General features: G+C 38.0%; 1 protein-coding gene and 1 long non-coding RNA gene across 12 annotated transcripts in view; one reads left to right on the top strand and one right to left on the bottom strand.

Annotated features, from left to right (window-relative positions):
- LOC134664917 (disintegrin and metalloproteinase domain-containing protein 11) overlaps positions 1-27,892 on the top strand; it is a 733,539-nt gene that overhangs the window by 658,992 nt on the left and 46,655 nt on the right. For all 11 annotated transcript variants that reach the window (XM_063521633.1, XM_063521632.1, XM_063521635.1 and 8 more), the window contains one exon: positions 7,439-7,581. In XM_063521633.1, coding sequence (XP_063377703.1) covers positions 7,439-7,581 — 143 coding nt within the window. The remainder of the gene's footprint in view (positions 1-7,438; positions 7,582-27,892) is intronic.
- Positions 26,582-27,429, bottom strand: LOC134664934 (uncharacterized). Its single transcript, XR_010098326.1, has 2 exons — positions 27,168-27,429; positions 26,582-26,943 (listed from the first exon to the last, which is right to left on the bottom strand). It is a non-coding gene; the product is annotated as an uncharacterized LOC134664934 (long non-coding RNA).

Raw genomic sequence — 27,892 nt, 5'->3', positions numbered from 1 at the left:
ATGGCTAACGTTAGTGCCGTTAAGGAGCCAATGAAACTAAACCGGCATTGTATTAAAAATATGAATCATACCCGTCGGTTGAATGGGTCGTATAAAATAAATAATAGTTGCAGTGTTGCAGGGTGTTTTCGTATTATAAGAGGCGAGATAAAAGCTCTGTAATGTGGCGTTAAAATGATTAGTCTCTCTCCTTCTTATATTCAATTATTCATCTCAGTATATCTTAGTTGCATACTAACGGTCATGTAATCCAAAATTTCGCTTTATTGCCATTTTAACAAGCTTTTATTAGTTCGACCTGTATGTAACTAACTATGTAATGGAATCTAAGGTAGGTAACTAATTTAACCATCTTCCAAGGATCGTAGCATCATGAAAATTGGCAGCTGTATATAGTTCTGATGATAATACAATAATAATTATGGTACTGTCGAACTGATCTGATGATGGAGACAGGAGGTGGCCATAGGAACTCTCGACCTGTATGTAACTAACTATGTAATGGAATCTATGGTAACTAATTTAACCATCTTCCAAGGATCGTAGCGTCATGAAAATTGGCAGCTGTATATATGTAGTTCTGATGACAATACAATAGTTAATATGGTACTGTCGAACTTATCTGATGATGGAGACAGGCGGTGGCCATAGGAACTCTGTGATGAAACAATTGTGTTAGGGGTTTTTAGAATTGTCTCGATGAGTATTAGTTGTCTGTCGTAAGAAAAGTACAGTCAGCGATAAAAGCTTGTACTTACCAAAAATTAAATTTTTGCAAAAAACTTATTTAAAGTGAAACTTTTATTCTATCGCCCCAATGTTTTTGGTCTATCAGCAAGTCGCATTACATAATTACAGCATTAGTAAAATTCTACTTTATATTTTGTAGTATTTAGAGTTCATATTTTATCTAGGTGGTGGTGGTGTACAGCGACGGAATATAATATAGACATCGCTCTCCATAGAAAATTGCCTTCCAAAAACCGGGCAAGTGCGAGTCGGACTCGCGCACGAAGGGTTCCGTACCATAATGCAAAAAAGGCAAAAAAAAAAACGGTCACCCATCCAAGTACTGACCCCGCCCGACGTTGCTTAACTTTGGTCAAAAATCACGTTTGTTGTATGGGAGCCCCACTTAAATCTTTATTTTATTCTGTTTTTAGTATTTGTTGTTAATAATAAGCTGGGCGTCCTAAATAAGGTGAAGCGATACTTCACACCTGGACAGCTTCTAACACTTTACAAAGCTCAAGTCCGGTCGTGTATGGAGTATTGCAGCCACCTGTGGGATGGCTCAGCTAAATACCAACTCGCCGCTTTGGACTCAGTGGAGCGCAGAGCCAGGAGGATGATTGGCGACAAGAAGCTAACGGCTAAGCTTCAGACTTTGGCCCATCGGCGGAAAGTCGCCAGCCTGTCGGTATTCTACAGGATGCACTTCGGGGAGTGTGCCCAAGAGCTACACGAGCTCATTCCACCGTCCCCATTCTACCATCGGACTTTTAGACGCACGGCCGGTTTCCATCCTTACTTGGTAGATATTCTGCCAATTCGCACTAAGCGCTTTGCTTCTACTTTCCTTATGCGCACTGCCAAGGAATGGAATTCCTTGCCGGCGTCTATATTTCCGTGCTCTTATAACCCGGCAACCTTCAAATCAAGAGTGAACAGGCACCTTCTGGGCGAGCTCGCTCCATCGTAGGCCACGTCTACGCCTCGGCTAGTCTGTGGCCATGAGTAAACCCATGCATAATAAAAAAAAAAAAAGTTGTTATAGCGGCAACAGAAATACATCATCTGTGAAAATTTCAACTATCTAGCTATCACGGTTCGTGAGATACAGCCTGGTGACAGGCGGACGGACGGACGGACGGACGGACGGACGGACGGACGGACGGACGGACAGCAGAGTCTTAGTAATAGGGTCCCGTTTCACCCTTTGGGTACGGAACCCTAAAAATGACCCCAGCCACACTGACACTGACAGCTATTTTAGGTAACTAAAATTCAAAATGAACGAAACTTTATTGTTAACAGAATAAGAACTAGATAATTTTGAACACATCACTCGCTAAACTACTGCTGACTTTACTTTCGACCTCGTAACCCCTACAATTATAAGCACAACTACATCGATTAAGACCCTCCTGACCGCGCCTGGTTTCGACAGCCAATCTCAGCTTGACGTCAAAATGGCTGTCATTCCCGGTTGGCTATTAAAATCAAAGTGAAGACTCTGTCTAAATAGCAGGGTGTATTATGCTATGGATGTACACCGCAATCTCTTTGCACTGTCAAGACGGTGTAGGTTGGCGAGTGAAACGGGTTACAATCTTTTCTACTTTGCCCTAAGGTTGTCTGGTAGAGAATGCCCATAGCATTAAGTTTGCCTTTTGTACACTAAGTTTTTCTTTTGTACTATAAAGTGTAAATAAATAAATGATTTTAATTAGTATGAAAATCTTAAAGTCAGTCGAAATAAAAAGAGATTTTGAACCGAAATCAGTCAGTCTCTAGCGTATTCCCACGTAAACTGTACAGCTACCACCAGTTTGGCACTGACATAAACGCTAACGTGAACTTTCTATGCATCTCGCTTATACTGGCATATTAGTGCGGGCGACACGTATAGAAAGTAAATCACGTAAACGTTAGAGTAATATATATATATATATATATATATATATATATATATATATATATATGTTAGTGACTCGTGGTACGGGTACTTAAGTCAAATTAACATCTGTCTGTTCACGGTTGCGGTGACCGCTCTGTCTAGAACACACAAACCATACCGCTGAGAGCACTGCGAAACTTCAGCTTAAACATGTACAACTAAAACTGCTAGAGGCTTATTCTGATTGTAATAACAGGTTATGAATGTGATCTACATTTAGTAGGGATATGATCTGGAAGTGTTATAAGTGACATTTCTTCTACCAGAAATGTATAGAGATATATATATGGTATCTATATCCATATATATAAGCTGTAAGCACCAATATGCGTGCTCAATCGTAACATACGAGTGTCAATCTTAAAACCATAACAGACTGTGCCATTAGAATCCTGTAGGCCCATAGCGGTAATGTAGATACATTTCACGATTTAATAAAGCTTTGATGCACGAAAAATTTCGAGTCGTGTAAAAGTCATTTCAATGCAATATCAAAACTTAAACTTTCAAAATCAGAATACTGCTCCTAGCCGACTCCCAGTAGGGTGGCCATCGATCGGCCAGGACTGTCCCGTTTCATGCGTCACAGATATTAATGAGAGCACTAACAGCGCGGAAACTTTTATAGCGTTATTCAATTTTTATTTCGAATAGCTTTGTTTTAAGCTGCGACCTGTTGCTTGGCAAATGTACTAACAATACTACGTAAGTACATGTATTTAAAAAAAATATTTTGTACTTACGATTAAATTGTAGTTAACTTCTTCAGTCGAGTGAGAGTAATCAATAGAGATTGTGTTGTACTAATTTACTGCTTGCCGAAGCGAACATCGTAGAGGCATCGTAGGGACGGTCATACGGTATGTTTCTAATTAACAAATTAAGATTTATTGCGCCAAATCTAATCTATAAAATTTGTATGCCAATAAGCACTACATACTGGGACTGAAATATTTATTTAACATACTGTATTTAATTACACAAACGGGTCTACCGCGATATAATTACTATGAAATTATATCGCGGTAGACCCGTTTGTGTAATTAAATATGTGTACAAAACGCGAGAGTTTAAAGTGTAACATAATGTAACTTAACTATTGAACAAATAAACTATTATAATTTTTAATGTTCAGCTAGAGCCTTAGTTTTTATGACAACAAAGCAAATTTATCTTCCAACCGCCTGTTTTTAACACTCAAACAAAAAACCCTGACCCGTACGGTGCAGCGGTGAGAAATATCCAATTTACCGCGTTTGCCCTCTAAATTGACGCCATTTTTTATTACGACCCGCCATGGTGCGCAGTGCTGCCACCGCAGCGGTTTTTTTTAGAAAAAAACCGTGCGACCCGACAAGGAATTAAATCCAAGCCGTGTCCGTCAGAAAGGTTTAAATGTGTCCGTAATTATTTTCGAAAGCATGCACGTATTAATTTATTGGTTGTAACTTTACAACGCTTAATTTTTGGGTAAATAGGTACTGTACGAGTAACAAAAAAGACAATTAATCTGCTGACGACTATAGTATAATGTACGTATTAGCTTACTTTTATATACATAGTTAATTAAATTATTTATATATTCATGAAACACATCTCACCTACAAAAATAAATAGGTACTTATTCGAATAATAAAGCTGTCTTATTTACTATCTATGGTTTTACGAGTAATTTAAAAAAAGCAAATATGTATTAAACTTTATTGGACACCAAAAGTCTGCTATGTTTACCATACATAGCAGACTTAATGCCTCATTGTATTCTCTACCAGTCAACCATAGAGCCAAACAGAAAAATGTCAAGGTGGGTGCAGTAGGAAGCGTTCAGAAATGTGATCCAAATATACCTAAATACGTATAAGTAAATAGAGTGTATCGTTTCTTAACCCATAAAAGTGTAGAGCTTAGTTTGGGACAAAGTCGATTTGTACAAGATTGTCCCAGATATTTATTATTATCCACATTCTAGTAACACAAAAGGACATCAATTCAAAAACCCTGTATAACTTGACACCTACACTCAAAAAAACTATACGAAATCGAAGCTCAAGATTTACTGGTTGCAACGCTTTACGAATTGAAGTAACATATAGGTACTGAATGGTCCCCATTGGCTCTCAACTCACGTTCAAGACGTATTTTATTGCATCATTAAGCCGGAACATGTCGCGCTCAGTCCATCAATGTAGCCAATCGAATGTGTTGGCCGTGTTGTCCATACAAGCTTAAACAAGTTTAAAGAATTGTGAGATAGGACGTGAGCGCGAAGGCACTTTTGCGCGGGCTGTAATTGGAAATGGCTTTTTTTTAGGAAACACGCATTCCTCATCGTATATATTTCCCTGTGGAATCGTGATGAAAACGTTCACCCGACTTAAGGACAGGCAACGTATTTGCAATCCGGTGTTGCAGGTGTCCATTGGGCCATGGTAATTGCTTACTATCAGGCGATTCGTCTGCTGGTTTGCCACATATCATCATTCGCTTGCCCTTTGCCATTCACTTGGGGTCGGCAGAGCGTGTCTTCTTCTTCCATACCTCTCTGTCGCCCGTCATCTCATCATTCACTTGCGTTCGTTTCATAAATATCATATGGTTTGCCTCATATATCATAACATTCATAACAAATAGATACTTGACCTTTATTTAATTAGCAACTATAGATACTCGTTACAAACAATTAAAGGGATGTTTGCAAAAACAACATAACTGACTACACTGGTTGACACCTGAAACGATTAACAATGTTCATAAAAAAGTGTCAACCGCTCTAAGCAGTTATGCTGTTTTTGTAAACATCCCTTCAATTATACAGAGGGCACCCTCTAGTGACCTTATCACGTTTGTAAATAACCGAATAAGTACGTCAATTTGTGTGATTCGTAGACTGGAAGTAATGCGAACAGATTAAGGGCAGTAATGTGGCTTTTGTATCGTTTAATAAAGCTTTTTACTACGTATTAATTATTTAATTATGGTTCGTTTTCTATAGTTGTTGCTATAAGAGGGTTAAAAAAGATTAAAAAAGTAATTTAGGTAATTGAATAAATAAATAATTTATTAGAGACAATCTTACACACTCGTGCCAAATACATGAACAAGTAAGTACGTGACGAGCGAAAGACATGACATCTAAATGACATCATTTAGATATCATTCTGATGTCAGTGTACGTACGAATTGGCCTGATTGACTGCTTGTGCGAGCTACGCGCTACGAGCGTAGCCGACAATACGGGAAAAACCGTATCGTATGTAGCGAAAAGCGGCTACGAACAGAGAACCTATAACCGCAACCTGTGCTATAACCGCGAAAATCGAAGTTCGCAAATTGCAAGCATCTTTTTCTGTCACTCTTTTTACGCCTTCATTGAAGTAAAAGAGGAAGGTCCTCGCAATTGGCGATTTTCGGTTTTCGCGGTAGCCTCTCTGCCTAGCGGCTTACCTGTATAGTATTCTGTGATTGAAACTATCCACCTACTAGGCTTATCAAGGTCGTCTGAAGCAAATTAGCAATCGGTTTTGAGCTCTGTCTCATAGTAGTAAGATTCATTTTGCTATTGATACTTTATAAGAAATCCAAGAACAGTTTATTCACTCTGAACAGTTTAATAGTTTTTGGGGATTTTAAAATTAATGAGCGTGAAGTTTTGCAGTTTCGGCGCAACTCTATCCATTAGTGTTGCAAAGTTGCAAGTCTCTGGTTTAATTAAATCAGTATAACCTTTGCTTAAGGTGATATGCCGAGACCGATTTAAGGTGAATACATTACTTAATGGACATACGATTCTATAAAGAAAAATCGAAACAATAAGTTTCTGTCATAAGTTTCTTTTTGATATAAGCTTTTAACGCTGACTGTACTTTTCTTTTGACAGGTAACATGAATACAATAGTGAGGGTGCTTTGCTTTATCAAGGACGTAAAGATGACGTTTGCATTCGGAACGCAGCTGCACTGCGACAGGATTGCAGGGCGACAATACTGCCGACTGCATTACTGCCCTGCTTATTGTACTTATTTGCAGTACTTGCATGAAAATCATCGTTTAAATAAAGAACTTATTCAAAGAGAACAAGATAAACAATTGCATGACATTTCAACTGCGATTACTGCATATGTTGTTAGCACGGCAGATTACTAGCTTAATTGTCAAAAACGATGTCGCTGCCCGGGCTTGTGACATTTGCGGCAGTAATATAGTTTTTGGAGAAGCGAGTTCCCAGTTCGGGGCGAACTAAATCTGCCACGGGGAACCTTGTAGTCACTATATAGAAACTAGAGATGCACCGGATATTCGATTACTATCCGGTATCCGGCCTATCCGGTCATTATTTTAATATACGGATACCGGATAGTGGCCTACTATCCGGCAGGATACCGGATAGTAACGTTGCTTGATTTCGGAGTAAACAAATTGGATCTAAGAAACAGTCACGGTCATAATCGTACCCGTTTATTATTTTAAAATTATTTAAACATTCCACTCACTTGCACTTTTTCTTCTTTTTCACTACGAAACCGGTCAAAATCTGCAGAATAGGCACCGAAATGTAGAGGGATAGTACCGCCGGTCGAATATTCGGTGGCCGGATACCGAATATTCGGCCGATGGTCAGGCCGAATATCCAGTATCCAGTATCCGGCCAAACAACTATCCGTTGCATCTCCAATTGAGACAGTGAAAAAACAACCTTATCTTCTACGATTTAAAGTCCATTTCCACCCGTTAACACTATGTTTCGCCTTGTTTCAGCAGAAGCACCCCCATGTCATCTTCGAGGCGCGAACGAAGGCGAACAAGGGTTGCGCCAACAAGCTCGAATACCGCCCAAAGAGTCGCCGGACCAAACATGTCTCGTTCGTCGAGACGCCGATGGCTGATGACCCTATAGCTGTCGTGTAAGTATACCTACATAATAACTATGAACAAAAAATAACCGACTTCACAAAACCGTTCTTATACTCAATCAAGGAGTCTATCAGATAAGATCGTCTACTCGATGTTTCGTCGCTTCTAACTCATGTGTTTGTACAAATGTACCTGGTCTACACATACTCTACTGACAAAAGAGGCGAAGTTCTTCTTTTCTAAATCTGTCTAAGCAAAGCACATCATATCAGCCAGTGGACGTCCACTGCTGGCCATAGGCCTCCCCCAAAGAGAGCCACAATGACCGATCTTGCGCCACCCGCATCCAGCGGACTCCCGCGACCTTCACCAGGTCATCAGTCCACCTTGTGGGGGCTCTACTCACGCTGCGCCTTCCGGTACGTGGTTGCTACGTGGTGGTGGTGGAAGCAAAGTACGTAGATGTACAAATACGAGAGTTCTTGCCCTATGACGGTATTCCTAACAAAAAAAATATTGTGTGGCGGTCTTACCCACATTAACCTTACCATCGGCATTTTTACTAGGTCCAGTATTCTTCGAGAAAAATCTTTAATGTGTTTACACAAACATAATGAAGAATCATCGATCAAATTCAGTAACCATGACGACAAATATTTGTATTATGTGTTTGTTTTCGTATTTGAACAAGTAGGTACTCATATTAGCCCCAGTATATATGATTATAAAAAGATTTTCATAAATAACTGTGTAAGTATCTTAAGAATAGTAAAGTTTCATCCAACCTTTTAAAATATACACACCATCTCGCAAGACTCCAAACCTGCATCTCAACCGCTCATTTCAAATTCCATTAAAAAATCATGCATGAGTACAGCAAGTAAACTTTTAATACAATTTAACAATTCCCAACTTGTATCCGTAGCTTCCACTTCGGCAAACAAACACTATATCAGAATAGTTTCTGGAAAAAACGTAAAAATGGCGCTGGAACCCGACTAGTTACGATATTAAATCACGGACTTGTCCCGGCAACTTTTGAATAATGCAGTGTAAGTTTGAGGCAAAAAGTCCGGTTTTATTCTGAGATGCCGTGAACGTTGTAAGTTTACTGCATAGATCTCTTGCACGCTAGATGTAGCATATCGGGTTGCCTAACACCAACGCCAAGACTTAAAGGGCTTATAGAACTGCTACAAGATTAAGCAAATTAACCCTTAATGATAATCTCATAGTTTTTGAAATATCGGCACTTTTAAGTATACTTAAAAGTACAGGGGGGAGGCCTTTGCCCAGCAGTGGGACACCATATAGGCTTATAATAATAATATTAAGTATACTTACACCTTTTATAACCAGCATTCTTATAAAACTGCCATCTAAAAAAAAAATAGATTTTCATTAAGTTTAGGTAAATTTGCTGAATGTAGCCTATCAGCTGTTCTATAAGCCCTCATTGGTTTTAGGGACTATAACAGGGCTACGGTCTGCTTCAAACGTCACCCGCGTATGTACAGTCGCCATCAGATATATCTGAGCGGTCAAGGTGTTCACAATATCTGAACACGCACTCTAACGCCTTGACAATAGAGGCGTGTTTAAATATTTGTGAGCACCTTGGCCGCTCCGATATAACTGATGGCGACTGTATGTATAACAAGGTAACGGAGGCCAATTCGAAGATGCTATTGCCATCAAAATTTGCCTGCTAGCCTCCTTTGAACGCCACTCGCGACGGTCAGCGTGCCGTGACGTTACGACAGGCGACTGACACTGAAATAGAAAATATTTATTTGGTGTAAAAACATAAGTACATTAGGTACAACATCAAGTTACATGAAGAAATATACATCAAATAGGTTGCCGTTCAGCATAAGCCGTGTCTGTAAGATACGGCGCTGGTTTTCAGGGCACCCAAAACTAAAAACTAAAACTTAAAACTAATGACCAGAAACAGAACACATGATATTGTTTTATTATGCTGTCCATGTAACACAATGTTATATAACATATTATTGAATAAGGCCAATGGACCAGACGGTATACCTGCACGTGTACTAAAGCAGTGTGCGCCTGAGTTGTCTCCTGTACTGACACGCCTGTACCGCCTCTCTCTCCAAACAAGAACGGTGCCGAAATCCTGGAAGCTTGCAAACGTGCAGCCAGTACCCAAGAAGGGTAGTCGTGCTGATCCCTGCAATTACCGACCAATCGCCATTACCTCCATGCTCTGTAAAGTCATGGAAAGGGTACTTAACGGCAAACTGCTGGCATACCTCGAAGCAAATGATCTGCTCAGTGACCGTCAATATGGCTTTCGCCGAGGTCGGTCTACTGGGGATCTTTTAGCGTATGTCACGCACTGCTGCGGCGAGGCCATCGAGAGGAAAGGTGAAGCGCTTGCTGTTTCACTGGACATCTCGAAGGCCTTTGACAGGGTTTGGCACGCAAGTCTCCTTAGCAAGCTTCCTGCTTACGGCATCCCTGCTGATTTTTGTAGCTGGCTATCTGATTTCTTGAGTGAACGGTCGATCAGAGTAGTTATTGATGGCTGCTCTTCGGACCTCATGGCCATTGACGCCGGTGTTCCTCAGGGGTCTGTTCTCTCCGCAACCCTTTTCCTGCTCCACATTAACGACATGCTGCAACCCAGCATTGTAGGTTATGCAGATGACAGTACGGTTGTTGAGAGATATTTGGCTAGTGCAAGGGACAGCAGGGAGGATATACGTTCACAGAGAGAGGCCATGGTTGAGCGAATGAACTTGACCCTTAGTCTCGTTTCCCAGTGGGGTGATGACAATCTGGTCACGTTCAATGCCTCCAAAACGCAGGCGTGTCTATTTTCCGCTAAACGGAGTCCATTCGACCTGACTCCTTCTTTCCGGGGTGCATCTGTACCTATTACCGACAGCCTGGAACTCCTCGGCATGGAGCTGAGTTCAGTCCTCGGCTTCGGCAGCTTTATTGAGTCTAAAGCACAAACTGCGGCCAGAAAGCTGGGCGTCCTAAATAAGGTGAAGCGATACTTCACACCTGGACAGCTTCTAACACTTTACAAAGCTCAAGTCCGGTCGTGTATGGAGTATTGCAGCCACCTGTGGGATGGCTCAGCTAAATACCAACTCGCCGCTTTGGACTCAGTGGAGCGCAGAGCCAGGAGGATGATTGGCGACAAGAAGCTAACGGCTAAGCTTCAGACTTTGGCCCATCGGCGGAAAGTCGCCAGCCTGTCGGTATTCTACAGGTTGCACTTCGGGGAGTGTGCCCAAGAGCTACACGAGCTCATTCCACCGTCCCCATTCTACCATCGGACTTTTAGACGCACGGCCGGTTTCCATCCTTACTTGGTAGATATTCCGCCAATTCGCACTAAGCGCTTTGCTTCTACTTTCCTTATACGCACTGCCAAGGAATGGACTTCCTTGCCGGCGTCTATATTTCCGTGCTCTTATAACCCGGCAACCTTCAAATCAAGAGTGAACAGGCACCTTCTGGGCGAGCTCGCTCCAGTGAGTGAACACAATAAATGCTCAGTAATGTGTAATCTATCGGAGGAAATCTATACTTTACTGCAAGAGGTTTGCAACATAAAGTGCAGTGTTCACGTTTCCAGGAAAAGTGTATACGGTGGTTACGCGTATTCATTCTTGGTTTCAACTTACCTACCGAGATTTCTATGAAAACTTTATTTTCGCTTAAGTTCTGCCAGGCGTGGCCTACTCCGCGATTTCGCAACTTTGCGACAGGTAGCTAAAAGTCCATCCGTTCGACCCCAATTTCGGGGTTTGCCATAAGCCGCGCGTGGCGCTGTCGCCACCTAGCGGCCATATCTATGCTGATCGTGACAGACGCGTTTTGTTGGAGAGTGAATCTTCTGTACCTAGTACTATTATTTATTCTGTGGTTCTGCGTTAAAGTTGAATATAGTGTTTAAAATCTAAAATTAATTAATTTATGGCAATTTTTTGGGACACTTTGTTAAACGTAGGTACTCGTCAGTTATAAATACTATAAAAATGTTATTATATTGAAAAGATGAAGCAAAAACGTCCGTATTCGTGTTTCACTCATATTGGCAAAGTTTGTTTAACTCTCATGTCTTGAATCCCTCTAAAGTATCAACTACAACAAAGCAACAAAGCACGAGGACTTAAACAATAACTTTGCCTCTGTGTAAAACAAATAACTATGTATTTCCCGTCACCGACCATCACAACGTTCAATCATCATCAACACTTGCGCCATTTATGAAACAAATCATTCTAGCGATTTATATCACAAATCAAACGTCAAGGGAAAGAAATCCACGTCCGCGATACAACCGGCCGGTCATTACGACCGAGCTCGGGCCAATCCGGCACTTTCTACTACACTTACACGACCTCCTATCTCTAAAGACCATTTAAGCTAAAAACAGTCTTACCTAGCTCAAAATAGAGGCGATTTTCAGATACAAGGATAAGTAAGAAAAGTATTCCTGTAAGGAATAAAATGTTTTTCGCCATAAATCATCCGGTCGCACCCAATTTGTCGATACGAACTGATGAAAAGGCCTTAAGGGGCCTATGGCCCTCAATATACAGAATTCGTATTTCACCGTCAGCTTTGTGGTGTTCAAACTGATTTGAGGTTAACATTTCATTTCTTTTCATGTACAGTCGCCATCAGATATATCGAAGCAGCCAAGGTGTTCACAAATATCTGAACACGCCTCTATTGTCAAGGCATTAGAGTGCGCGTTCAGATATTGTGAACACCCTCGCCGCTCCGATATATCTGATGGCGACTGTACATACATACCTACATTATAATAATATAGGTGTTAAAAATTCACTAACACCCCGATTCTAACTTTAAGATACGTCAATTAATAGATCTAGAAACGATATGGATTAGATGTGTCAATGTAAAAAGTGACGCTTTTGTTTGAAGAAACGTCACATTTGACACTGACATATCTAATCCAAATCGTTTCTAGATCTATTAATTGACGTATCTTAAAGTTCGAATCGGGCCGTAAGTCAGCCTATGGGGGAGGCCTATGTTCAGCAGTGGACGTCTTATGGCTGAGATGATGATGATGATGATGATGAACGCGGAGATAGGAGTTGGTAAACGTAGGTAAAGTAATAGAGAAGAATCCTAATTGGAATCTTAATCAACACCTTCGGAATTCGAAATTGTTATATCTTTCCAAAGGAATACTTATGAAAAATTTTCTGTTTGGTCCTGATTTCATTGCTCATTTTGTTTTCAAAAGTAAAATAATATTCGATTATGTTGCATGTCGGTACGATACAGATACCTAACTTAAATAAGTTTTAATTTTACGCTGACATTTTATGTCATAAATTTAATACAAATTGGTTGAATCACGATGATGTCTCATATGATGCATCATTCTAGGTAGGTACAATCTACATCCAATTTACCATCCCATAGAATATTATCGAAGCAATTTCTATCTTGGTTTTTTTCTAAGATCCAACCCTCATCTCTCAATCCGTAACTTGCACCAAAGTTCAGCGGCATTACGTTAAATTTCTCCTTTTTAACCAATCCACGAACCGATCGCCTCGCAGGCAGATCGGCCTCTTAACTCCCCAACCTCGTATCAGATGATTACATTATCCTAAAAGCAACCTTTCTAAGAACAAGATAAAGTTCGAATTCGGAATTTGAGAAAATTATATACGATGATCGTAGAGTGAGCCGGTTAGATAAGAAAGCGCTTTATCCTTCCCATTTCACTTTGATGCCCCCTGGGGACATTACAATGACGCCTTTGACGTAGAAACTGTCGTTCTAAGCTAATGATTTGATTTCGGAACGTTAATGAGAACCCGTCTTTTAGTAGGGTTCATTAAAAAAGATAATCGGAGAGAAGGTCGGGCGTGGTGCCCTTTAATAATGAGGGACACTTGCTTTCAGCCATTCTAGCAAAGTTCGAGGTGATAAATATCGTAATTATTTATATTATAGTGTTTTATTGATTTATGAAACACAAGTGGTTAAAGACATATTATTTCGCAAGTAATGCTCGCTTTCGGCTGGCCGCATTGGCCCTCTATAGCAATGCTTATCCGCTGAGCGAAATATAGGCCAGTCCACTGGTAAGTATATTATAACTACTGTAAAACCCAGATACTCATAAAAAGGAAATAATTATAAGGTATTCAAAACGGCCCTACACAGGTAATTTCATAATCATTTAGGTTTCCAAATTTGGTTACGATTGGTTAAGTTTTGGAGGAGAAAACAGTTGAGTACGAAAACTCGATTTTTTAGATTTTTCGCCTTGTCCTTATCGCACTAGTTTTAGGAACCGCTTCCGTTAGCGAGACGGGTATATTTACTTAAAATGTTTAAAACTCAGCTCCTGTTTCGTCTTAACGCCGCTAAATAATTCTCAGAAATCACCCAATAAGCAAATATTCTAAAGTTAGACTCAATTAGAACAGATTATCAGACGCCCTTTCGTCCCCGACTAATCGCATTGGCAAATATTTAGTGAAGGGTTGAATTGTGGTCGAGATTCAGATGAAGTCTATTATATTTTTAGTCTGTGGGGATGATAAAAAAATTAAGCGAATAAGGGTTCGACAATGAATTGGGTCAATTTATTCTCGTTATCTTCTTTTCCCTTAAAATGCTATAGTTTCGGGTTATTTGTACACACGTATATATAAATATGCGACGAAACCGTGCCTCATTTTTATTTAAAAAAAAGATTTAATTTAGAAGTACCATCGCCCACACTGTTAACTATCCATCGGTGGACATTATGCCTTTTGTAGTAAGGTCCACCGATGTACAGTTAAACAGTGTTGCTGTTTGTTAGTAGAAAATTAATTTTGAAGTCGTTTCTTCTCTTACATCTTATTCTTTAGATGCATATTATCAAGCTCCATCACAGAGGATCTTCTTTATTCAAAATAATAGTAAAAAGAACGTAAGGTTAGACTTGAACCTTGGAACCATACTTACAGATATTTTGCACAGAAAAATTATATGTAATTTAACACCGGGAAACGTTTGTAAAACCAACTCAGGGGAGGAAATGTAAAATTTTACATAACACAATAATGTTTTTTATCCATTAGTGTCTGGTTTGGCAGTGACTATTCGACTTCATAAATGTACTGCAGCAGACAGGATCATTGTGTGGCATTCCTTTTCTTTGATTCTGGATAAATTTATAAATGGATTTCTGCCATTGTTTGATGTAACTGGATTTGATTAATGTATATTAATGTTTTTAAAGCTAGTACGCACGATCCTGCTTGTCTTGTTTGTTTGGATCTGCAATTACATGGCTGCAACTGGTCCATAAGGATTTAGTTCGTTCACAAAATAATTGACAACAAATTTAAGAACTATGCATTTCATTTTTACCAACTTTTACATTATCAACTCTTTTTTGCTTTAACCCCTAAGGCAAGAAACATTGTAAGAAACATTTTTACTTCTTTTAAGGTGCAGTTCGTTCAGCCAGCAGAGATTTTGGATCATAACCGTTTTAAAAAAGATGAACAGCAATCTTAAGACCTTTCTCTAGTTGTGTCACCGATTCGAAACCTGATTGAACAACTTTCGCAGAATAGAAAAAAACACGAGGTCTAAAACGCATCATTAAAATTTTGTTAAATAACGCATTTTCCTTTTTAATGTTGGAAAATAATAGAGCGCGTTTTAGATAGACCCCACACGAAGCCCCCCCAAATACCCCAGTGACTTACAACCGAGCAATTACACGTAAATAAGGTTAGAGGCGGTTCCGACATGCTTCTGGCTGCCGTCACTCCTCAGATGTTATTTCGATTGCGTATACACTTTGCCCCAGGTAATCCAGGGTAAGCGTGATCCGACATCATGTATAGTTTTTACGGGTGGGATTAAGTAAAATATTACAACTCGTATGAGGTTTTTTGGGCGTCTATCAAGCTCTGTGTGTGGATCAAATGATTTTATAAATGCAATCAACTGATCAATATTAAGTAAAATAGATGATGAGGAAGAAGAATGGATGAGAATACTTAAAATCAAAATTTTTAGAACGTTAGCCGCCATTATTATACGTCAAACCCTTGACAATCAAAACGGGATCCTACTTACATTGACCTTCTACTATGTGTTTGTTGGAGCTGGAGTTTTCGCACATTGTGATATTTTCTAGGACAGATATTGATTAAAAAAATAACAGGCAAATAATCAAAACAGTCACATTTACGAAATAATAAAAATACCTCAGCCAACATGGTATCACCATCCTCTCATCCTTAACTTACTGATTTGTTTGATATAGCTCGTTACTAAATTAAAAAAAAATAACAATACTGACAAATACCGACGAATCACGCGATTCGGGTACCTCCGCCGCTCCTCGGGAGCGCTCGGGCAAAAATAGTCCCAAAAGGGATTAAATCTGCCGAATAAATTATCCGGGGGTTTGGTTTTTCCGAACGAGATTGTCTAAACAAATGTGCCGTGGCATCGGTCGGTGGAAAAACGGATTTTAGTTAATCCGCTGCTGTTTGGGCAGTCAAGGAGAAGACGATTATTGAAAATTTCATTTGGGATTTTCTTCTGTCTCCAGTCGGCCAATAAAAATGTAAAAATTTAAAGCTTGTGCTGTGTGAAAGAAGAAATTCAACTGAAATAATTATCACAAAACTTGGATACAAAGCGTAAAATAATACCTACTAAGGTCATAGTTTGAGGAGTTAATCTAACTAGGTATTTAAAGTCCTAAAAATTAGTCTCGGACTGGTTCGCTTGACACGATTTATCTGTATAAGATGGAAGCAACACCCACTTACTAAGAATATTGGATTGGAACCGGAGTTAACCCTTTGAGCGAAGCGCGGAGAGTCATTTCATTTAATTTAAAGCTGCATTCCAAATTCGATCTTAACACTTGAGTTACTGATTTCAAAATTAGTTTTCCTTCTATTGTCTAACGAGACTTTCTGATGATGATTGACTCTCGTGAATCTCTTCTTATCATCTTCTTTAGTTTACGAATAAAGCCCCATTAGACGGTTCAAGAACTTGAATGCAATATTCAATACATTGCTAACTACAGTAACTACAGAGTAGGTACAATAAATTTAGTCGATCGACCAAATACCGAATGTAACGAAAATCGCAAGCAAGTTCTTGAACCATCTAAATGGGGCTTGGGTCAATTTTTGAAGAGGGTGTTTTTTCGACATTTGTATGGCAATTTTTTATTTTTGAAAAATCTGATTTATAATCATCGTTTTAGGAAGGGTTCTTAACAACAAAAAATATACTGTAGGAGGCACCTCTGTACTTTTTATAGTTAGCTAGATATGGACGTTTAAAGATCGACATTTGTATGACACTATTTAGCCATTTGTAAGGCGCTTTTGACATGTATACGGCATTTTTTCGACATTATATGGCCAGTATCAACATGTATATGCCACTATTTATTATTTTTGTTGCATTTAAAAGACCCTGACGACATATGTATAACACCTTCTCGACATCTGTATGGCACTATGTCGACATTTGTATGTCACAATCGACATTTATACGGTCAAAATAGCCGTATAAATGTCGCCATACAAATGTTGCGACATGTCGCCAATAATATTTTTTAGCGATATTTCCTACACAATACAACAGATTCACTTATTTATTTTACTATATATTTTAACACTATATTTGCAACTATTATTATAAAACAAATATTTTTATTCCAACTATGTACCAACGTATTCAGCGTCCATACAAATGTCGTTGTAGTCGTACCAAAATATATCGAAAGAGATTTTTATCTGTTTTTAAATAAATTAAACTGTTTCCGGGTTTACATTTGATGTCAATCGATGCCCAACTAACCGCACTATTGCGTTGTAAATTTAATCTAACCGTTATTCAATAGACAAAGAAGATTATAGAGGGTATATTTAAGTCATAACAAAACAGGTGCCGCGCGGGACAGCGATAAAAAGGCTTCCCTTGTTTTATTAAATAACGCATTAATTTATCAATATGATCAAATCAATTCTCTAGAAAATGTTCTTTATAGAAATACAAAGTTGTTTATAATACGTTGCCTACATCCAAAGTTATGATTTTTTTTTATTGCGCGATGCCGCCACTGGGACACGCGAAAAACGGCAAATTTCGCCGTTTTTGGAACTTCAAATGCGATTTTGTCAGGACCAAATAATATTTGTGGTACAGTTGTGCATGATTTTTAAAGCTTATAATACACTGAATGAAAATATATACATACCCAGTCTTTTAGTCCTATGGACTTCGAGTTTTAGCCGTGGGACAGCAAAAAATGCCTATTTGAAAATTGACCCGCTTAAGTTTCGCATTTGTATTCATTATTGAATTTAGAATTTTGCGTGTCCTACTTGCCACATATACCTCCATGCACCGCCATATGAAGAATATACTCTATATCTTCTAAAGGTTAAAATAAAACTCTCCTTTCACGAAACATAATATAGTAGAAAATGGATCGTTTCATAGAAATTTCATCTCAGAGAAAGCTATTTTGTGATACATTTTCTTCGATGGATATCTAAAAGGACAGCTTTAGAAGATAGCATACAATTTATTTAAAAGTTTTATGTTTTTTTGTAATTTATTACTGAATACATTTGAACAAGTAATAAAATGACAACCCACATGATACTGACACATGGAGTGGAGCACACATTTATAAAAATACCCATTTTCACCCAATGACATGAATAAAAAAGCGTACCTATACATATATGTACATATTTATGACCGCGACTGTACACCCATAGTTTGGCGGAACGCGAAACTTTTTTAATAACTCATGATGTTTCGTCGGTAAATAGTTCCTAGCATTATTCCCGATTCTCGCTATAGTATCGACCAAACCAATATTAGCGGACCTCACTTCATGTAACTACCATGGGAGATTGGAGACCAGAGTTAAACTAGTAAAGTTGGTTCGGATAAGCAATTGACATAACAGAACAATCCCAACTTGCCTGCACCATAGTTCAATAGACCAGCGGTGGAACAAAAATGGGTTTTGATAACATTAAAGTTTTTTCTTTTTTGATATGTTATTGTAAGCATGTTAAATAACATTCATGTAAAAAGTTAGAAAATTTTAGGTGGAGCGTTCGGCCATATTTAAATTTTTAATTTTTGCTAAATAACTATGTAAATATAAAATTAAAGTTACAAAAAACTTTAACATATTCAATAACACTTTAATTTATTCACACTATTCGGTTTTTAGAAATCTGGAACAGCTGCTTTCTGGTGAACGTAAAAACAGGAATTATTATGAAAATACAGAATTAGAGTAGCTGATATTGCAAAATTACGATATTATCTATCAACTTAGTATACATGTAAAAAGTTAGAAATGTAGACAATGTGCTTGTCTAGATATTGATTTCTCGTTAAGCAGTATAGCCAATATTGAATTAAAGTTTGTAGAGTTAATATTACACGGTCATAATAAAGATCTTACTTCTCACACAAAAGATTAGAAATATAAAATCACGGCGACACTAAATACTGATACGTAAGTATGCATTCCGAGCTTATATTAAGTTACATTTCAAACGCGCGGCGTTTGCGCGCGCCGCGCTGTGCGCCGTGGCAGGAGGCAGTGATCGACGGTCGCGGCTAGCGGTTAGCGCGGTGCCCTTAAAAATACGCAAAGCGTTTATAAAATTATTATCAATGGTAAATAGTTATTTTACACAGTACACTAATGAAAACTTACCTTCCCTTATTTATTTCTATATGTACTAGGGATTGCCCGCGGTTTCGTTTACGTAGAATTCGTTATCGTGTTAAGTACAGAAATAATAGATACATTTGAAAATTATTTTAGGTGCATTGTCATACAGATAACTACCCTTGTTAAAGTATTCTTCAAATTCAATACACAGGTGTCATTTCAATATAATTTTGCGTAATTTGGCGCTTTTAGGTTATAAATGACTAGCGACATATATTTTTTAAGAGCGATCATCTCCGATAATATTTACTTTATCATAAAATCAATTTCAAACTGACGTTATTCAATATTTATCATTTTAAAGTCAATATTACCAACCAACTGATCCAATTTACCTACGGTAACAACTCAAAATTTGCATCAAATTAAATGCCACTTTTCTTATCCGTTACGAACAATCAAGAGGGCCTTTACGAGCTGATGTGGTGAAAATTTTATTTAACCTTCGTCCCTTGAAACCTTCACTACGCTCAAGGTTCAACTTTACGAACCACTAACTACGCTCGTGGTTCAATTTTAGAATGTTTGAATTTGTGAATGCCTCGAACAGCCAAACTGTGGAATGAACTGTCCGATACGACCTTCAAACCTTCAAAGACCCCCATCTTAAAGGTCGGCAACGCGCTTGCAACCCTTCTGGTGTTGCGGGTGTCCATGGGCGGCGGTAATCGCTAACCACCAGATGATCCGTCTGCTCGTTTGCCTCCTATTTAATAAAAAAAAATGTTTCGCTTGTTTGGGTATCAATATTAGCACGAGCGGTTAATCAACAACTTTTCCCCTTGTAAAACAAATAAATAAGGTAGATGAGGTGCAGGCATATGAGGCCCGGCGGGTAACAAGGCCCAGCATTCAAAAATAGCAGTTGCTCCCTATTATTCCCAATTATTCTGAATTTGTACTTGTTGCTAAGAAGGCCCACTGTCAGTGCAGGTAAAAAGGTCTAGTCCCGGGCCTTATTGAACGTATGAGATGAAATATTAGATTAAAATATTTTAAGATAATTTTCAATATTTTTAATCTCTTATTAATAAGGTCGATTTGAAGAAACTTCTATGAAATTATGACTTATAAATAACACTTGCACTGCGTGGGCTGTCAAAATTGCTGCAGACTTTTCTTGGTCTAACTCTAATAATTTTTCACTTGCTTTATTGACCTAAAGACGTTTTAAAGAATCAAAAAGTCTAATAACATTGAGGCACTTATACTTTTTAAAGGCAGTAACTAATTACAAGTGACTTTTTTTTGTTAATACATAGGTAGGTATTTACGATCATCATCATATATTTAAGAGTATGACTCTTGTCGGTGGAGCAAATTCCATGTTTGGCGGTCCTCCGCCTTCTCTTTGACAGCCCGATACGACACGACTTTGATCTTTTCCTTTATTTGATCCATGTACGCTCTCCTTGGTCTTCCCCTCTTCCTGTTTGCTTCAACTTTCCCTTCTATGATATTTTTGATAAATTCGTCGTGTCGTATCAGGTGCCCAAGCATCCTTCCTCTTCTATTGTCTATAGTTCTTAACAAACTCCTCCTCTCTCCTACTACATAGGCCACACTGAATGTTTTGCACTACTGGCCACTGGTAAACATTTAAATTATGAATTGTATATTTAAAAAAAATACAGGCTTTTGATTATGGAATGTGACAAATGTTGGCGACAAATCGATCGTCTTTTGTTTTTAATGGCTTGTCAAAGTAAGTCAGTGCGTTGAACGTGGCTTTAACGCGAAAATATTTTTAGAGCTATGATTTTGTTATGATTTTAAAAGTTCGCTTACTCCGCAAGAGTGTAGTGCTTGCCTTCAAAATGCTTTTGGGATTGAAGCACCACATCTGAGCATCGTGAGGCGTTGGTATGGTAAATTTAGTAGAGACAGTATTATTCTAGATAATGATTTTCGTGAAGGTCGACCGTCCACGGCGATCATTCAAGGAAACGTGGCTACTGTGAGACGACTCATTGAAGAAAACCCACGAATCACCTATGACGAAATTTGAGGACAATTAGGGATAGGTATGAGACAAATACAAAAGATTTTACAAGAATATTTAAAAGTCGGGAAGCCTTGTTGTCTTTGGATTCCTCACGAATTAACTTCAGTCCAAAAACAGGTACTTTTTGACTGGTGCCGAGAAATGCTGCGTAAGTACAAGCAAGAAAGTTCAAATGCTGTATATAACATCGTTAGAGGAGATGAAATCTGGATTTACTGCTACGATCCGGAAAAAAGGCATTAGTCCAGTCAATGGGTCTTTCGAAGGTGACAGGAGGCCCATAGAAGTTCAACAAGCCAAAAGCGTTGCCAAACATTTTTATCGTCTGTTTTTTTAAACGCGACTTTTTTGTACCGTACTTTTAAATAATAAAAGAACGTTAAATACTGAGTAGTACACTACCATTTGTGTGCCCGCAGTCATTGAAAAAGACCGCGAGAGACGACCGAGAAGCCGCATCCTCCTGCGTCATAATAATGCGTCCACCGATACCGCAATAAAGGCAAAAACATTTTTTCATTACGAAAACGTGGAAAATGTCTCTTATACGGATTATAATCCAGACATTGCACCCTGTGACTTCTATCTATTTCCCAAAATTAAGGATTTAATTTGGGGTTTGACATTTAAGACCCCGGATAAGGCAGTTACTACGTTTCATCACCACGTCGAAAACATGCAGTCAAGTGATTGGGCCTCATGCTTCCAAAAATGGTCTGAGCGAGTGAATATGTGCATAGAATGTAAAGGGAAACATTTTGAGAAGCAATAAATGTATTATTATGGTTATAAATGATTTTATTCAAAAGTTACGCAAAACTTTCAGTGCGGCCCTCGTATGCGTAAAACCTCTTCGTTAGTTTTCTTTTCTTTTACGATAGAATTGCGAAAAATAGATATTTTGCAACGAGTGACAAATTTTAAAACACGGTCAAAGGGAGTGTTTTAACGTGCTTATTATAGCACCGGTCGTAATGTAGCACCAGATGTACTGTAAAAATTATGTTAAAAGATAATACTTACTGTTACGACTAAATATTTTTACTGTAAAAAAATATCCCACCAAACACATTTTCATGTAAATTTTGTTGCTAAGACGAAACCATAAGACTCGCACTGTCAAAAAGTTGTCAGATCTCTTGTCGAGCCAAGCTTCAAACTCTACAAGCCCTAACTTCACTAACTCTACACCTTAGTCAAAATATGTGGCTTGGCTGTTTCGCTACCGCCACATGGGCATAAGGTGAAAAATTTATTAAATTCATTATTTTTAGGGTTCCGTACCTCAAAAGGAAAAATACTGAACCCTTATAGGATCACTCGTGTGTCTGGCTGTCCGTCTGTCACAGCCTATTTGCTCCGCAACTACTGCACCAATAAGTTGAAATTTGGTATACACATGTAAGTCTCTAGCCCAAGGACATACACGTAAAGTAAATAATAGAAATTCAAATAAAGGGGTCACTTTTGAGATGAATGATAAATAGAAAAAAAAAAAACTATATCTTGTTATAATTAATATAAGAGAATTAGAATATGAAATAATATAAGAGAATTTTGTTAGAATTTTAATTAGTAGAAAGATAGATATGTATATTGTCATGTTATTTTCTCGAACTCCCCATCGGCATACAAACCTCCTCAAGGTTTTGCCCACGATGGGTCTTGTAATAATAATGTACTTTATTTAGCTTATTGTTCAATAAATTAAAAATATATATATATATATATATATATATATATATCAAACGAAGGGGCTCATTGTAAGAATCTCAGATATATTTTTTCATAATTTTAAAATAAATAGTTTAGAAGTGATTTAAGAAAATACGCAAAAAATGACCATTCCCCCCTCCCCCCTTATCTCCGAAACTACTGGGTCTAAAATTATGAAAAAAATACACATATTAGCTCTCTTCCTATAGATGACAGGAAAACCTATTAGAAATGTGCAGTCAAGCGTGAGTCGGACTTAAGTACCTAGTTTTCCGATACCTACGGGTTTTTTAAAGACTACTCACTTTTCTCTTAAAAAAATATATTGTTAAAAATTGTGTAATGTACAGAACCCTTGGAACGCGAGTGCGACTCGCATTTGGGCGGTTTTTGTATTATACTTACATACAATAGTTCTTGTAGAAACGAAACGGCCAAGCCACACACTTTTGGTGTAGAGCTAGTAAAGTTAGAGGGCTTGTAGAGTTAGAAGCTTGGCAAGAGATCTGATAACTTTTTGACAGTGCGAGCCTTATGGTTTCGTTTGGGCAACATTGTACATCAAAATGTTTTTGATGGGATTTCACTTCTTTTTGTAAGTTGTTTATGACAATCTTCCATCCCCTAATTTAAAGGGTTGGGGGTGATTTACTATTAAAAATCCTGAAATAAGTATCTGGGGGCATCTGTTACACAATGTACTTCTTACTGATTCCCCATATAACCCTTCACCCCGTAAGGGTAAACTTTGGGGTTGAAATCTGCCTTCACCCCGTAAGGGTAAACTTTGAGGTTGAAATCTATTCTATATCCTTCCCCATGACAATACCTATCTACATACCAAATTTCAACTAAATCGGTTCAGCGATTATTGATTTCCCATACAAAATTAAACCCCATCTTCATCCCCTTAGGGATAATTTTTTTTTGAATTTATTTGTTGTTTGTGTACTAAAACTATCTTACATACCAAATTTCAGCTTCTTAGAGGACTTCAGGAAGTACCCGGTATTGATGATCATCAAGTGAGTGAGTCAGTGACGAAATCGAAGTTTTTAGATATGAATAAAATCTAAAGTATAAGAGCTATGCAATTGATATGCTTAATAAGTCCGAGAACTTTGTTTATCTGGTATAATCCAACCCCAAGTTATGAGGGTTCCAAAAAACGACGAAGCGCTTCGAGAAAAGGTAGATAGTGCCCTTGCGCTTTTCTCGTCTTGGCGGGGGCACTGCCGTGCCCCCAGATGTTAAAAGATGAGACTACTGTAACTAATAAAGATTTATGTTTAGTTACCTACTATTTTCGCGTAAACTAGACAATTTTTATATCTTTAGTTATTAAGACCCAAAATAATTATTTTCACTTATTATAAATAAATCCTCCTGTTATGAAGTATCAAATATTGTTATTTGTATATGTATAAGTCTTAAGTTAAAAACAATAAAATCTGTTATTACCTACTGTCAAAATGATTATTTTTTGCGGGATTAAGTAATACACTGGTAGTGTTCAATAAGGCCCATAATAGGACTTTTATAAAAGGTATATTTTCCAAGAGTATCGTAATATTTTTATAACTATTTTGGTATAATGAAGAAACTTAAATAAATGAGAAACCTATTTGAGTGAGTTTTTCATACTTCATATCCTGTTTATTAAAAAAAACCATTTTAATTTAAGGTGGGCTGTATATAGGCATATACGGCCCACACGGAATATACAATAAGGTAAGTGAGGCCACTTACCTTATTGTATATTCAGGATGTATACCGTGTAATATTGATCAGTTGGTTTATAATATACATATTATGATATTGACGTTGAATAGGACAGGACATGACAATAGGAACCAGAAATAGGTATAGTTGGTCAAACCAATTTGTCAGTAAATAAAAACAAAAAAACTATATTCATCCTTTTCTTTTGGGTGCTAGTACTAGTGTAAGTCAAAGATAGTATGATGATTCTCCCTGTCTATGTTTGAAATGAGACAGTCCTTTGACAAACTATGTATAGTAAAAAATAGTTGTGAATATCTTGTACATTTTTATTACAATATTAGTCAAGATAATGAAATATAGCTGGTCAAGCAAATCTTGTCACTAAAAAAAGGCGCGAAATTCAAATTTTCTATGGAACGATATCCCTTCGCACCTACATTTTTCAAATTTGCCGCCTCTTTCTACTGACAAGATCTGATTGACCAGCTGTAGGTATTTTTACTTAATAAGATATTTTAATTTCACGTAATGTCCGCATCTAATTTATATATGTGCACGGTAAACAAACAAATGAATGATAAGAAAAGACAGACAGTGTTACTGAGCGGGAGGTGGGGCGAGGGGCGAGGTATAGGTAGGCTATGATAGGCTCTCGAGCGCCGCGCCGGCGACTGACGGACCAGCGCGGCGTATGTATGAATTTCGCGCCTTTTTAACTAGATTTTACTATTACAATGCAAGCTACACACAGAAATTTCTTACTTTCCATAATATGGCTGCGTATATTATTTTATAGTAATAGACTTATTTTTACAGACTCTAATTCAATATTAGATCTTATAGGACAAAAAACGTATATTAATTCTAAAGCATATATCTTATTCTTCTAGCTTTTTAGCTTGCCTATTAACTTATAAATTTAGATATGTTGTTGTGGATTTATTAAACTTTAATTCAATATCGACAAAATAATAAGCTAATTGTAGTTCGACAAAGAAGCACGTTAAAAAAAATTCTAATAATTTTACATTATAAAGCGTCATACATATTATAAACAATGGAACTTAAACATTGCACTTTAATTCAATATTAAAAAATCATTACTAAAAATATATAAATACCTAATTTATATCTAACGCTCGTTCTAACTTTTCATCATATATAGCATATATGCTTAAAAATATGTCCTATATCAGATAAGTATCACTTTTTCAACTTTAGAATTATCAAAACTTTTAGTGCAAAAATCCGGTCCCACTATTGAGCTACAATAGAAAATAGTCATATGTGCAATAAACGACTAAATAGTTACAGCTGTATAGCTCTTTCTGTGACAGCGAACTGGGGCGTGCGTTGTTCTGAAAATTAATACATAATAACGCGTACATCGGAGTTTTGGAGGTTCAAATAGGTAATGTCAATAGCTAAGCTAATATGGGATTATCAAAAGATCTGAATGGATAGGACGCGTTTCAAATTAACCACTGTTCTTTAATACATTGTCAGTGAATCAATAATAATTTAGAAAAATATTTTGAGAAAATTTGTGATGAAATCTAGTCATCCGCATTAAGCGGGAAGACTTTGCCATGGAATGTATGATTCTGGCTCTGAAACGGTTATGATGGTTTCACTCTCAAGATTAGTCAAGTTTATTATGAGAATGAAACAAATACCGAAAACATTTCAATTTTTGTCGTCTTGGTTACTAACTAATAACTGAATCGTAGCCACAGTGCAATGATCGTAGGCCCCGCGATACACGTTGTAATACTTTATTTTTAAACTAAGGGTCCTAAAGGGGATAAAACAAACAACCCGATAGTGGACAGGTACAATTTAATTGCCGGCCTGGTTAAGTTTACACTTTTGAGCTTAAACACTACTTAACGACTTATTGATAGTAAACTAAATTTATATTTATCTAACCGGGTTTTAATTATTGTTGGTGATACTTGGTCGATTGCGCTATTGGATAGTTAATACTAAAAGGTGAATAGTCCAAAATCGCAGTTTAGGAAAAAGTAGTGAAAGGCTTAGCTGCACTGTAGCGACAGTCGACGGCTCTCTCTCTCGACCAGATGGCCGGAGGTTCCAATAGCTCCGACTCTGGCGGGGCCAGCTGCACAGGTCGACTGGCACAGAATCTGGCCTACCAAAGGCCGCGCCCCTAGTAGACACCTCCTGGAAAATTCCGGGTACGGGATTAGTTCCACTGGCTCAGGTCACGCCAAGAATCTGTGGTCCGTGCCACGTGAGAGTCCGTTTCACATAGGAACAAGGGTTTCCATGCGTAACCCTTTGGGGTTATATTACAGTATAGAATTCAGGCGCTACGCGGGATACTTTTATGTGGCCGCATGGCACGCCATACAATTTCTGACAAAAGTATATGAACGACGCCTTACCTGTCGGAGGAAAATCGTCTTGCCGGGGTTTATGAGTGATCGAATATCAACTCCGAAGTGCCCAGGACGCTCCTGGTTCGCCCTTTCGGGAAACGGGTTAACCTCAAGGTACACCTGAGGGCAGGCTGAAATAAACGGTTCACGTCAATAATCGCATAATCCAACAACAGATTCCGAATTTCACGGTCTTCACAAACGAATGTAAGATTACTTACCAAAGATGAGAACGTTGTCCCAATTATTTAATATAAAGCCGAGCCCGGCTAGGACGGGGGAGAAAATCCAAGTCCCAAAATGGCCGAATCACTCTCCCTCCTCCTCGATGTTGCCAGGGTTACAATCCCAAGGCATTTAACAAAACTGACGTGAAATTCTAAATACGGAAATTAGAACAGAGCGTGGTAAACGCTGCTGGACAAGCACGGTATGATATTTTTTAAGAAAGGGAAAGGAAGACTCGACAATCTATACATTCCTACCCGTTCATGGAGAATGATAATAATTATTTTGGTAAGAACTAGTTGTCGATCGAACTGGTTTCGAAGGGATTCAGACCTATCTCCCTGGCAACACGGAATCGCTGCCAACTTGACAGTCCATCGACACTATTCGAGACACAGATTTAATCGCCCGTCCGGCTTCATAGAAGTATTTTGTTATCTAAATATTTTCCCATTACAACGTCCAAATTCTGGTTGAGATTATAATTCTTTATTTTTTTATTT

Source organism: Cydia fagiglandana, chromosome 6, assembly GCF_963556715.1.
Source record: "Cydia fagiglandana chromosome 6, ilCydFagi1.1, whole genome shotgun sequence".
Classification (NCBI taxonomy): Eukaryota; Metazoa; Arthropoda; class Insecta; order Lepidoptera; family Tortricidae; genus Cydia; species Cydia fagiglandana.
Note: the sequence above shows the minus strand (reverse complement) of the source record. Positions and strands in the feature narration are given on the sequence as shown.